General features: G+C 48.2%; 1 protein-coding gene across 4 annotated transcripts in view; it reads right to left on the bottom strand.

Moving 5' to 3' along the window:
* NDEL1 (nudE neurodevelopment protein 1 like 1) overlaps positions 1-14,262 on the bottom strand; it is an 81,968-nt gene that overhangs the window by 18,927 nt on the left and 48,779 nt on the right. For all 4 annotated transcript variants that reach the window (XM_082271479.1, XM_082271481.1, XM_082271480.1 and 1 more), the window contains 4 exons: positions 11,789-11,925; positions 7,620-7,790; positions 2,792-2,883; positions 2,257-2,423 (listed from right to left, as the gene is read on the bottom strand). In XM_082271479.1, coding sequence (XP_082127605.1) covers positions 2,257-2,423; positions 2,792-2,883; positions 7,620-7,790; positions 11,789-11,925 — 567 coding nt within the window. The remainder of the gene's footprint in view (positions 1-2,256; positions 2,424-2,791; positions 2,884-7,619; positions 7,791-11,788; positions 11,926-14,262) is intronic.

Below are 14,262 nucleotides of genomic sequence, written 5' to 3'. Positions count from 1 at the left end.
GTTGAAGGAAAGAAAGTTACTCCGCCTATGGCTTGCCTAAATCCCATCCATACAGGGAAGACCGCTCTAGGTGAGGCTGGAATCAGGTGCCGGTCGGATCCGCAATCCAGGATAGCTTCATACAACAAAAGGAATGACCGCACTTCCGATAAGTTTCAAAAAGGAGTGTCTTTATTCCACATCAATCGAATTGGCAAATACAGATACACACTGTGAGTGCAGGACAATCGGTGGACGCGTTTCACGACTGGATGTGTCGCTTATTCATCACCATGATGAATAAGCGACACATCCAGTCGTGAAACGCGTCCACCGATTGTCCTGCACTCACAGTGTGTATCTGTATTTGCCAATTCGATTGATGTGGAATAAAGACACTCCTTTTTGAAACTTATCGGAAGTGCGGTCATTCCTTTTGTTGTATAAATCCCATCCATACACACCCTACAGAAGTATAGCAGAGTGTACAATGAAACAGAGAATGCTGGCCAGCTCAGTAGATTGCATTAAAAAAGTCCTGGATTGTTTCCTAAGTGTACATAATATAACTGGGTAATATTTATAGGTAAAGTTGATCCAGGGAATATCTGATTGCCTCTCGTGGGTTTAGGAAGGAATTTTTCCCCTGCTGTAGTAAATTGGATCATGCTTTGCTGGGGTTTTCACCTTCCTCTGGATCAACTGCGGGTATAGGATTGTGTATAGGGGATTGTATGGTTGGGGTGGGTATAGGATTGTGTATAGGGGATTGTATGGTTGGGGAGGGTATAGGATTGTGTATATGGGATTGTATGGTTGGGGAGGGTATAGGATTGTGTATATGGGATTGTATGGTTGGGGTGGGTATAGGATTGTGTATAGGGGATTGTATGGTTGGGGAGGGTATAGGGTTATGTATATGGGATTGTATGGTTGGGGGTGGGTATAAGATTGTGTATATGGGATTGTATGGTTGGGGCGGGTATAGGATTGTGTATATGGGATTGTATGGTTGGGGTGGGTATAGGATTGTGTGTATGGGATTGTATGGTTGGGGAGGGTATAGGATTGTATATAGGGGATTGTATGGTTGGGGTGGGTATAGGATTGTGTATATGGGATTGTATGGTTGGGACGGGTATAGGATTGTGTATATGGGATTGTATGGTTGGGGCGGGTATAGGATTGTGTATATGGGATTATATGGTTGGGGAGGGTAAAGGATTGTGTATATGGGATTGTATGGTCGGGGAGGGTATAGGATTGTGTATAGGGGATTGTATGGTTGGGGAGGGTATAGGATTGTGTATATGGGATTGTATGGTTGGGAAGGGTATAGGATGGTGTATATGGGATTGTATGGTGGGGGCGGGTATAGGATTGTGTATATGGGATTGTATGGTTGGGGTGGGTATAGGATTGTGTATATGGGATTGTATGGTTGGGGCGGGTATAGGATTGTGTATATGGGATTGTATGGTTGGGGTGGGTATAGGATTGTGTGTATGGGATTGTATGGTTGGGGAGGGTATAGGATTGTATATAGGGGATTGTATGGTTGGGGTGGGTATAGGATTGTGTATATGGGATTGTATGGTTGGGACGGGTATAGGATTGTGTATATGGGATTGTATGGTTGGGGCGGGTATAGGATTGTGTATATGGGATTATATGGTTGGGGAGGGTAAAGGATTGTGTATATGGGATTGTATGGTTGGGGTGGGTATAGGATGGTGTATATGGGATTGTATGGTTGGGGAGGGTATAGGATTGTGTATATGGGATTGTATGGTTGGGGTGGGTATAGGATTGTGTATATGGGATTGTATGGTTGGGGTGGGTATAGGATTGTACGTTTTTTTTCTTCTATTGGTTGAACTAGATGGACTTGCGTCTTTTTTCAGCCTATGTAACAATGCATGTCTTTGGGTTGAAGGACATTGGCTAGACAGGAGTTATTCCCTGCCGTGGTCCAGGCAACGTTACATAGTTACATAGTTCCATAGCAGGTGAGGTTGAATAAAGAGAATAGTCCCTCCAGTTCCCCCTGTGTAGGTGTGTGTGGATGCTAAAGCTTAAACTTTAGGTTTAGTTCCTCTTGAGATCCGGTCTTATTTTATGCACCGGTCTGACACATGCTGGTCACAGGCCGGTGATAGCCAATCCAGAAACAGAGAACAGTCGTTTATAAATGAAATAGACAGAAAGGGAACAGGCAAAGTGAATGAGTGATCCATTATCATACTAAGCAGGCAGACACCCCACTTCTCCACTCACCCTTTATCGAAGAAGGTCGTGTGCCCGGGGTGAGAGTACTTTGTTCCACTGTTTACTATGCTGCTTGTGCTGCTGTTACTGCTGTTCAGGCTCCCTGGGACGAAGGACTTGCGGGAGGCCTGGTCCTTGGCAAAGTTCCTGCATGCAGCAAGCTTGGATTCTAAGGCCTGCAGAGAAGGGAGAAGCAGCAGGTTAGCGACTTCAATGTATGAAAAACACAGGCTCCGCCCTTCCACGGGCGTCATTTATTTAGAACTATAAAAATTAACCCTCTCCTAGCTGCAATAAATGTAATTGGCTTTTCGATGGTCGCTTCCAGAAGCGAATAACTTCAAAGCGGAAGAAAAGGCACCTACCTCCAAAAGCAGTAACCAATCCTCTAATAAGATCCATATTATCAAAAATGCCAAAACTTGTATCCTTTAGACCAGGGGTGTCCAAACTTTCTAAACAAAAGGGCCAGCTTACTGCCCTGTAAACTTTAGGGGTTCCGGACTGGGAGGAGTAGAAAATGACATGACAGATCTATACTCACACCAACTTTCCTCAAGAGATCCCCCACAATGTTAAGTGCAGATATCCTGGCGGACGGAGTCAGGGGGGTGGTACCAAATCCGTTCGGTATACCTAAGAGAAGGAGAAGAAATGTCAGTCACACAGTAAAGCCCGGAGCGGCTCAGGAAGGAAGGTGAGAGCCGGACTCTGGAATGAACCGGCACTAAATAATATCTCAGATCAGTGAAGCTTTTCTTGCTGGAAGTAGAATCTGCTATTCCCGAAAAGCCGGGGTGACCTCAGCAAGACATGGAAATATGACGCCATGTTCATAGCGCAGCACATCTCACGCGTCCTTCAAAAGGAGATCATTTTTATTTAAGGTGAACCTGTTCCTTACAGAATAGGGAGCCCCAAAAATCAACATTTCATTGCTTAGAACTCCAAAAACGCACTAAACTACTGTCTGTATAAGACGCCCCCCCAACAATCAAAGGGTTACCAATACTGGTGTACACAGAATCTGGTGCAGCTGTGCATAGAAACCAATCAGCTACCAGGTTTTATATTCAAAGCTTAAAGGGATTGTAAAGGCAGAAGGTGAATTCTATGCATTAAGAAAAAAAAAAACCTATGTGCAGCAGCACCCCCTAATACTTACCTGAGCCCCTTCTCTATCCAGCAATGTTGCAGGGCTGCCCAAGACTCTCCCTCCTCATTGGCTGAGACAGCAGCGGCGCCATTGGCCCCTGCTGTTGTCAATTAAATTCAGCCAATCAGGAGAGAGGGCGGGGCCAAACACCATCTCTGTGTCTGAATGGATACAGGGAGCTGCAGCTTGGCTCGGGGGTGCCCCCATTGCAAGCTTCTTACTGTGGGGGCACTTTTGCAGGAGGGAGGGGCCAAGAAACCCAGCCAGGGACCTGAGAAGGAGGAGGATGGGGGCTGCTCTGTGCAAAACCAACTACACAGGGCAGGTAAGTATTACATGTTTGTTTAAAAAAACGAGACTCTACAATCAGTTTGATTGAACAAACTGAAAGAGGTTCTAAAGCCTAAACATTTTTTACCTCAATTCCTTGCGTTCGGGTAAAAAATGCTTGGGCATCAGTAACCCCCTCACCCCCCCCCCCCCCACACACACACACTTTACTTACCTGAGCCCTCATTGGATCCAGCACTGTGCACATCTGCAGCTCTTCTCTCCCCTCACTTCCGGGTCTTGCTGGGGCACCAGGGGCCATTGGATCCCAGTGCTGTCAATCAAAGCCAGTGACAAGGTCACGGGGACAGGGCCTAGTCCCGCTGTCTGTGTCAATGGGCGCAGGCAGCAGAGGGGCTTGGGAGTGAGCATGCACAAGTGTCCCCATGGCAAAAGGCTTCCCATGGGCGCACCGGACCGAGAGGAGGGGCCAGCAGCACCGGCGGGGAACCCAAGAAGAGGAGGGGCCAGCAGTACTGGCGGGGAACCCAAGAAGAGGAGGTTCAGGGTCGCTCTCTGCAATTCCATTGCACAGAGCAGGTAAGTATATACAGGTTTAAAAAAAAAAAAAAGAATCTGATTGGCTACCATGCAGAGCTGCACCAGATTCTGTGTGCTCCAGTATTAGTAAATCTCCCCATAGTGACAACGGCTGGGCTTCTAGAGAAGTGATAAGGCCCTGAGCAAAGCATTCTGGGATGTGGATGGGGGCTGCTTCTATGCAAACTTCGAATTTGTTTCACCAGGCACATCTTCAGTCCCTGCAGTCCTCCACAGGATAACACACATGTAGCACCTAGTCCTGTTCTCATTGGTGCTGAGGATCCTAACATACTTCCTGTCCCGAGGGTGACAACGCTTCTCCTCCGTAGATGCAGGCAACAACGCCCACTCACTGTACCGAATCTATGGAGGAGAAGGGTTGTCACCCTCAGGACAGGAAGTGAGGCTACAGAGCACCCCTGTACTCTCCTCCATAAAAAGGGGGAGGTGCCCTGTAGTTCACTGAGAGAATTAGATACAATGTAACTGAAAAATAGAAGAGTCAGAGAGCACAGGAAGTTCTCAGCTCACTGGATTTCTGGCAACAAATCTAACAAAACATTTTTAATTTCTATTTAAAGTGGGTGTAAACCTCGGAATGAACAAAGCATTTCCCTCTACAGCAGGGGGTCTTCAAACTACGACCCTCCAGGTGTTCAGGAACTACAACTCCCATCATGCCTAGTCATGTCTGTGAATGTCAGAGTTTTACAATGCCTCATGGGACATGTAGTTCAACAGCTGGAGAGCCGTAGTTTGAGGATCCCTGCTCTATAGTGTGTACTTGTCTCAGCCCAGAGCACTGAGTGTCATTTCTGTCTGCTGCTTCCTTCCTCTGCTATCTGCACGAGTCTCCTCCTCCCCCCTCCTTCCTCTATCTGCACGAGTCTCCTCCTCCTCCTTCCCCCCTCCTTCCTCTGCTATCTCCATGAGTCTCCTCCTCCTCCCCCTCCTTCCTCTGCTATCTGCAGGAGTCTCCTCCTCCTCCCCCCTCCTTCCTCTGCTATCTGCATGAGTCTCCTCCTCCTCCCCCTCCTTCCTCTGCTATCTGCACGAGTCTCCTCCTCCTCCCCCCCCTTCCTCTATCTGCACGAGTCTCCTCCTCCTCCCCCTCCTTCCACTGCTATCTGCATGAGTCTCCTCCTCCTCCTCCCCCTCCTTCCTCTGCTATCTGCAGGAGTCTCCTCCTCCTCCCCCCTCCTTCCTCTGCTATCTGCATGAGTCTCCTCCTCCTCCCCCCTCCTTCCTCTGCTGTCTGCATGAGTCTCCTCCTCCTCCCCCCTCCTTCCTCTGCTATCTGCACGAGTCTCCTCCTCCTCCTCCCCCCTCCTCCTTCCTCTGCTATCTGCATGAGTCTCCTCCTCCTCCTCCCCCTCCTTCCACTGCTATCTGCAGGAGTCTCCTCCTCCTCCCCCCTCCTTCCTCTGCTATCTGCATGAGTCTCCTCCTCCACCCCCTCCTTCCTCTGCTATCTGCACGAGTCTCCTCCTCCTCCCCCCTCCTTCCTCTGCTATCTGCACGAGTCTCCTCCTCCTCCCCCCTCCTTCCTCTGCTATCTGCATGAGTCTCCTCCTCCTCCCCCCTCCTTCCTCTGCTATCTGCATGAGTCTCCTCCTCCTCCCCCCTCCTTCCACTGCTATCTGCAGGAGTCTCCTCCTCCTCCCCCCTCCTTCCTCTGCTATCTGCATGAGTCTCCTCCTCCTCCCCCCTCCTTCCTCTGCTATCTGCACGAGTCTCCTCCTCCTCCCCCCTCCTTCCACTGCTATCTGCATGAGTCTCCTCCTCCTCCTCCCCCCTCCTTCCTCTGCTATCAGCACAAGTCTCCTCCTCCCCCCTCCTTCCTCTGCTATCTGCACGAGTCTCCTCCTCCTCCCCCCTCCTTCCACTGCTATCTGCATGAGTCTCCTCCTCCTCCCCCCTCCTTCCTCTGCTATCTGCACAAGTCTCCTCCTCCCCCCTCCTTCCTCTGCTATCTGCACAAGTCTCTTCCTCCTCCCCCACCTCCTTCCTCTGCTATCTGCATGAGTCTCCTCCTCCTCCCCCCTCCTTCCTCTGCTATCTGCATGAGTCTCCTCCTCCTCCCCCCTCCTTCCACTGCTATCTGCATGAGTCTCCTCCTCCTCCCCCCTCCTTCCTCTGCTATCTGCACAAGTCTCCTCCTCCCCCCTCTTTCCTCTGCTATCTGCACAAGTCTCCTCCTCCCCCCTCTTTCCTCTGCTATCTGCACAAGTATCCTTCTCCTCCCCCCTCTGCTATCTGCACAAATCACTTAGGACAAGTTTTCCTGACACTAAGAGATAAAAGGTGGCAGGGAAGAGAGTTCCAGCACACACCCTGTGATTGACAGCCTCATGTCTGTTCCTGTGTGAAGGGGGGTGTGTCCCTTAGTTCCAATCAGCTCTCAGAGCTCTCCTCACTGAGCTCTGCAGAGTGTAACTTCATCTCTCCGCCCCACTGCTTTCTGACAGCTCAGACAAGCTTTATCAAATCTGGACTTGATGTAGACAAGAGAAGACGGCAGATTAACAGGTACAACTTATATAGGATGATTTGTTGTTTTTCTGTGTAACATCTGAGGCCATTCACTTCACTGGGCATATGGAGGGTTTACAACTACTTTAACCACTTCCGGACCACCTACCGCAGTTATAGGTCGGTATTTTGACATTAAATACCGGGGTTATGGCAGCAGATAGAAGATAGCAGATAGCTGCCATAACCCCGGTATTTTTTTTACTGGGCGGGCGGGCCATTTTTTCAAAAAAGTGTTCCCAGCGGCGGATTTGGAACGGAATCACTTCTATGGGCGGAGGGAGAGGTGCCTCCCCCCCAGTCGTTTTCCCCTGGACTTCATCAACCTTGGTACCCCCCCCACCACCGCTGCCCAGTCGTTTTCCCCCGGACTTTATCCACCTCATTAACCCCCCCCCCACCGCTTCCTGGTCGTTTTCTCCTGGACTTCCTCCACCTCATTTCCTGGGTGGAGAAGTCCAGCATCATCCACCCTTTCCTGCCCGGCTCCTTTAATTCTTGGATTTTCATTCATTCAATCATGGAGGCTCAGAAACACGCTGAGGTCTCTAGAGATGAATACTGGAGCGGGGTGACATTTTCAGAAGTACAGATCCCTGCCAGCCTCTCCCACTAGCTCTGATGTGCATAGAAAAGCATAGAAACCCAGTGATGACATCACAGATATGTTACAAAAACAAAAAAGCTTTAACATTTTATTAACATGTTAAGGGGGGGAGGGGGGGGATTAAACTTCAGCTTCATGCTTTTATCCTTGGGCCTAGTGATGAAGAGATGATATAATGCAGAGGTGGTGGTGGGGTGGACTGACCTTTCGGAGAGGTAAAACTGTTGTCTGAGATTTTGCCCACGGGTGTGGCGGGTAAAGACAGGGACGCCTGGACAGCCGAGTCGGTCTTCTCGCAATCCAAAGTCGGAGAACTCGGGGCCGATTTTCTCACGTCTGTCTGTCTTTCACGTACGGCCAATTCCTGCCTTAAATCTGCCAGAAAAAAAAATACAACTTATTAAAGAAGGATCCACAACTTACCCCCCCTGGTGTAATTACATGGAAGGCTTTCTCTGAGGAGTCTCCGATGATGAAAGAGCCATCTGTTAAAACTTTCCTGAAAACACAAATAATCCTCCTGTCTGGACGGCGGCCCAGCGTGAGCCGAGCCGGCGAATGTGACAGCAATGTGATAGACGGGAGCTCCAGAGAGGAGGATCAGTGACACCGAGTGCTTCTATATCACACCCACAACTTATTATGAGACTCTCCGCTCTAAAGGGATTTTGCTGTTCATGAATTTTAAAGTGTCATTAAACCCTTATAAAAAACGATCAATAAATGGTAGGGGGGGTCGTCCGATTATTGGGGGCCGATTACTTTTTTTTTGAAGAATTGGTATCAGTCACAAACTTACCGATATTGCTTCAAGGGGTTCAGGCATCACCCTGTTACCATTATTTTTAGAGCCGACGGTCTGCTTTCTTGCAATAACAACCGATGCAGCTAATCAGCCGCTCGGATGTTATTACAAGTTGTGGGGGGTCTCCCCCCCCTCCTGCCGCCTTCCACCGCTCTGCCTGGATCTACTGTCACATTCCCCCCCGATCCCTCCATAAAGAGTACCTGTCACTGCCTATTACTGTCACATTCCCCCCGATCCCTCCATAAAGAGTACCTGTCACTCCTATTACTGTCACATTCCCCCCCCCCCGATCCCTCCATAAAGAGTACCTGTCACTCCTATTACTGTCACATTCCCCCCCGATCCCTCCATAAAGAGTACCTGTCACTGCTATTACTGTCACATTCCCCCCGATCCCTCCATATAGAGTACCTGTCACTCCTATTACTGTCACATTCCCCCCGATCCCTCCATAAAGAGTACCTGTCACTGCCTATTACTGTCACATTCCTCCCGATCCCTCCATAAAGAGTACCTGTCACTGCCTATTACTGTCACATCCCCCCGATCCCTCCATAAAGAGTACCTGTCACTGCCTATTACTGTCACATTCCCCCCGATCCCTCCATAAAGAGTACCTGTCACTGCTATTACTGTCACATTCCCCCCGATCCCTCCATAAAGAGTACCTGTCACTCCTATTACTGTCACATTCCCCCCGATCCCTCCATAAAGAGTACCTGTCACTGCCTATTACTGTCACATTCCCCCCGATCCCTCCATAAAGTGTACCTGTCACTCCTATTACTGTCACATTCCCCCCCGATCCCTCCATAAAGAGTACCTGTCACTCCTATTACTGTCACATTCCTCCCGATCCCTCCATAAAGAGTACCTGTCACTCCTATTACTGTCACATTCCCCCCGATCCCTCCATAAAGTGTACCTATCACTGCCTATTACCGTCACAAGGGATGTTTACATTCCTTGTGAAAGCAATAAAAGGGATCAAGAATAAAATAAAAAAAAAAAAATGTACAGAATATCGCCACCGGATATCGGCTAACAGCCTGAAAGGCGGCTGAAAAATCGGTATCGGCCCTTAAAAAAAACCGATATTGTCAACCCCTAATAAATGGTATATTCCATGCTGTTCATACTCAGGTGGTTTGACTAAACGCTGACTTTATTGCGAAACGTGTTACCTTTTATGTTCCTGTTATACCTGTGATGTAATTTAAATGCTTCAATAAAGATACCAAGGAGTGGAGCAATATTCCAGATTTGTGCATGTTACTGAATCTCACAGACGAGCTGTGCACCACCCTGGGGGGGATCCAGTTCACAACATGTGAGAGTCGGTCATTCACCTAGAGCGGCATTCCTTGTAATCACCCACCAGCAGATCCAGTGTTGTCCAGCTGAGACCCTCTTTCCTTCCGGTGGTGCTTTGTTCCACGTCATCAAGAGGCTGCAGGCTGTTCTATGTACACCTCCTGATAACCCCCCAGGCCCGCCTCCCCCCCCCCCACCCATCTTTACTGAATGAAAGGCTTTGCCTACTAAGATATGCGACGTGCAAATTCCAGGAGGCAAGAAAAGGACAGTGCACATCATTTGCCTAGGCGAATGGTGTGACAGGTGGGGTGGAGCTGAACAATTATTAAACAAAATAGGTAAATAAAAATGTAAAAAAAACGCTTGCCGTGAAAAAGGGAGGGGTGGAGAGGAGGAATCATGCTTTAGCTCAGCCTGTGTCCCTCCAGCTGTTGCAGAACTACAAATCCCATCAGCTTCTCATGGTTGCCCAGTGCAGGTTTTGCAGAGCTCCAGGTGTAGGCACAGGTGGGCCCGTCATCCATAAAATCTTCCTCCAGAGAGAAGGGAGGACAGATGAATCCAGCAGATTGGGGCATAGATCCGGTGTCACTGCGACCCGTGCCAAGGGAGTGGGTGAGCTGAAGCCGCTCTATCATCTGTATTTGCCCCTCATCTTTGACATAGGTGGAATACAAGCCTTTGAAAATGTGAGTGTATTAGATGAAGCCTTTTTATAAACCAATACATTTTTAAAGGCACTGGCATTGAATCCATCTTGTTTTATTTAAATATGCCCATTGAGTCTATTCACCCTGGATAGAGGTGGATCTAAAGGGAAGATAGCTGGATCTCTGAGGAATACTTTGATGACATTGCGAGATACATGTGCGTTTTCAGGTGACTGCGCATTGCACATACAGGTGGATACCAGGTGGCTGGATTACAGATTAGAAATCCCCTATTCATCACTGGAGATTTTTGTGGAGCACTTTATGCACTGAATACTTTGTGGACTCATTTATTATTACTGCTTCATTCTGGGAGCAGAAGTTTTGTTCATTTTATTTTGTATTTCTCACTTTGTCAATATTTTTTACAATTCATGTTTATTAAATAATGTGCACTCTTTTTTGGTTACTATGTCACGGATATTTTATGATACTTCGATGCACGATGGATGAAAGTCTTTTTTCATGTTTTTTGTCACATATTGATATGAGCATATTAGAATATACCTTTAAATATTCATAAGAACGGCGCACCATTTCATAGGTTCTAGACCAGTCCCATCATGCCTCTGGGAGTCATCCTTGCAACTGTCAGTGGCCTGTATTGCCTCAAGGGATTTGTAGTTCTGCAACAGCTGGAGGGCCACGGGTTAAGCACCCATGTTTTAGAGCAGTGGTCTTCAAATTGTGGCCCTCCAGTTGTTAAGGAAACTACAATTCCCATCATGCCTAGTCATGTCTGTGAATGTCAGAGTTTTAGAATGCCTCATGGGATGTTTCTGCAACAGCTGGAGGACCACAGGTTAAGCACCCATGTTTTAAAGCAGGAGTCTTCAAACTATGACCCTCCAGTTAAGGAACTACAATTCCCATCATGCCTAGTCATGTCTGTGAATGTCAGAGTTTTAGAATGCCTCATGGGAGGTGTAGATCTGCAACAGCTGGAGGGCCGTAGTTTGAGGATCCCATGTTTTAGAGGCTGACATCAGCACTCACGGCATGACTGCACCTGCAAAGCACCAGGTTCTCCGATGAGCAAGGAGTAGGACCTTTGCTGTGAGCAGAATTAAAGGTCTAACTTAGCAAGGGGCATGTCAGACCTCTGCAGAGAGACAACTGCTTCTCCATAAGAAACAGGGCGCCTTCATTGCAGCGTGCTGGTAAGAGACATGCTGTGGCTGCATTCTAAAGAAAGCCTTTTGTTGTGGTGCACCTGGAATGGATTACATTGATTTGAACTTAAAGTTCACTTAGGCTTTAGTAACAATGGAGGGTTAATGCTGAAGATTTGCTCAGGCTTCCTCCTTTAGAAGCTCTTACGGAAATGAAAATGAATTGCACCGTCACCTCGTCTTTTCTTAGTCTTGTTGTTTGGGTGTTATTTTCTTTAAAGAGTTTCCAAGTGTATTTTTAGAAGCAAGCGAAGAAGTTAATCTCAGGTGACACCTTTGGGTGTGTACGGGAAAAATGAACGTGTTCAATAAACCATTGTGTCCGCGGCAAGAGAATAAATACCGTGAGACAAGTAGAAATCCTACCTCGCGCCTCGTCCTTTAACCTTTGTACAGAAACCAACAAAGACTCTTTTTCGTCAAGCTCGCTCTCCAAGAAAGCGTTCCTTTCAATGGCCTGGTTCAGCCTTTGTTCAAAGTCTTCCAGAGACACGATTGTCGCCCTGCCAACAGAAGATCAAATGTTATCTTTGCAATTTCCAAAAGATATATTCTATACAAAGAAGGAGATGTACATTGTGAGCGATGCCTTTCTCTGCCCGCTGGAAGATTTCTGATGTCTTTACTGTATGATACCGGATACCCCCTTTAAACCAGGGATCCTCAAACTACGGCCCTCCAGCTGTTGTGGAACTACACATCCCATGAGGCTTTGTAAAACTCTGACATTCACAGACATGACTAAGCATGATGGGAATTGTAGTTCCTGAACAACTGGAGGGCCATAGTTTGAAGACCCCTGCTCTAAACATATCCGCACCCCTCTTATGTGGACATACTGAATATAAACACCTTGATCAGAGAATAATTGTGCCATGTGATGAAGCACAACAATACAAACAGGCACGCTGGCACAAACTTAACCACTTTCCCTCCGGGAGATTTTACCCCCTTCATGACCAGCCCATTATTTTGTTATTCAGCACTGCGCAACGTTAAAGCATAATTCCACTTTTGCTTATATATACAGTGCACCATCAGCCTAAGCCATATATAGCGAACATATCAAATAAAATGATCTGTGCAACACCATACACTTCTAATGTGCATAAAGAATCTAATGATCGGAAGAAAAAAATAAAAACCCACAAAAGGAGAGAACTCCCTCCGTGTTCCATTACTGCGCCAGGTTGGCTCCGTCCCGCGAAATGACGTACCTGTACGACACTTCGTGGGGCAGCTGGTCAGCAAACGGTTAAACTGGTAACTGCACTGTCATGCAATGCTGTAGCCAAATTAAATTTATATCATTTTTATTTTCACACAAATAGAGCTTTCTTTTGGTGGCATTTGATCACCTCTGGGTTTTTATTATATAAAACGGAAAAAAGCTCTTCCGCAAAACATATCGAGAAGATCTGGATCCATGCTATAAAACACTCCTGAAGAAGCGGTCTCTTCTGAGAAACACGTAGAGAAGATCTGGATACATGCTATAAAACACTCCTGAAGAAGCGGTCTCTTCTGAGAAACACGTAGAGAAGATCTGGATCCATGCTAAAAAAAACGCTTGAAGAAGCGGTTACAATGACAAACTGTAGTCAGGTGGAGACCCCGATGAGGATGATAGATGCAGATGAGATTCCCTGAGACGGTTTCTGATAGTTTGTGCAGAAATTCTTTGGTTGTGCAAACCGATTGTTGCAGCAGATGTACAAGTGCTGGTCTCAGACCATCTTGGAGGTGAAGATGCTGGATGTGAAGGTCCTGGGCTGGTCTCAGACCATCTTGGAGGTGAAGATGCTGGATGTGGAGGACCTGGGCTGGTCTCAGACCATCTTGGAGGTGAAGATGTTGGATGTGGAGGTCCTGGGCTGGTCTCAGACCATCTTGGAGGTGAAGATGCTGGATGTGGAGGTCCTGGGCTGGTCTCAGACCATCTTGGAGGTGAAGATGCTGGATGTGGAGGTCCTGGGCTGGTCTCAGATGATCTTGGAGGTGAAGATGCTGGATGTGAAGGTCCCGGGCTGGTCTCAGACCATCTTGGAGGTGAAGATGTTGGATGTGGAGGTCCTGGGCTGGTCTCAGACCATCTTGGAGGTGAAGATGTTGGATGTGGAGGTCCTGGGCTGGTCTCAGACCATCTTGGAGGTGAAGATGCTGGATGTGGAGGTCCTGGGCTGGTCTCAGACCATCTTGGAGGTGAAGATGCTGGATGTGGAGGTCCTGGGCTGGTCTCAGATGATCTTGGAGGTGAAGATGCTGGATGTGAAGGTCCCGGGCTGGTCTCAGACCATCTTGGAGGTGAAGATGTTGGATGTGGAGGTCCTGGGCTGCTCTCAGATCATCTTGGAGGTGAAGATGCTGGATGTGGAGGTCCTGGGCTGGTCTCAGACCATCTTGGAGGTGAAGATGCTGGATGTGGAGGTCCTGGGCTGGTCTCAGACCATCTTGGAGGTGAAGATGCTGGATGTGGAGGTCCTGGGCTGGTCTCAGACCATCTTGGAGGTGAAGATGCTGGATGTGAAGGTCCTGGGCTGGTCTCAGACCATCTTGGAGGTGAAGATGCTGGATGTGGAGGTCCTGGGCTGGTCTCAGACCATCTTGGAGGTGAAGATGCTGGATGTGGAGGTCCTGTGCTGGTCTCAGACCATCTTGGAGGTGAAGATGCTGGATGTGAAGGTCCTGGGCTGGTCTCAGACCATCTTGGAGGTGAAGATGCTGGATGTGGAGGTCCTGGGCTGGTCTCAGACCATCTTGGAGGTGAAGATGCTGGATGTGGAGGTCCTGGGCTGGTCTCAGACCATCTTGGAGGTGAAGATGCTGGATGTGGAGGTCCT

The sequence above is a fragment of the Pelophylax lessonae genome (genome assembly GCF_965119305.1).
Source record: "Pelophylax lessonae genome assembly, chromosome: 11".
NCBI lineage: Eukaryota > Metazoa > Chordata > Amphibia > Anura > Ranidae > Pelophylax > Pelophylax lessonae.
This window is presented reverse-complemented; position numbering and strand designations above follow the sequence as displayed.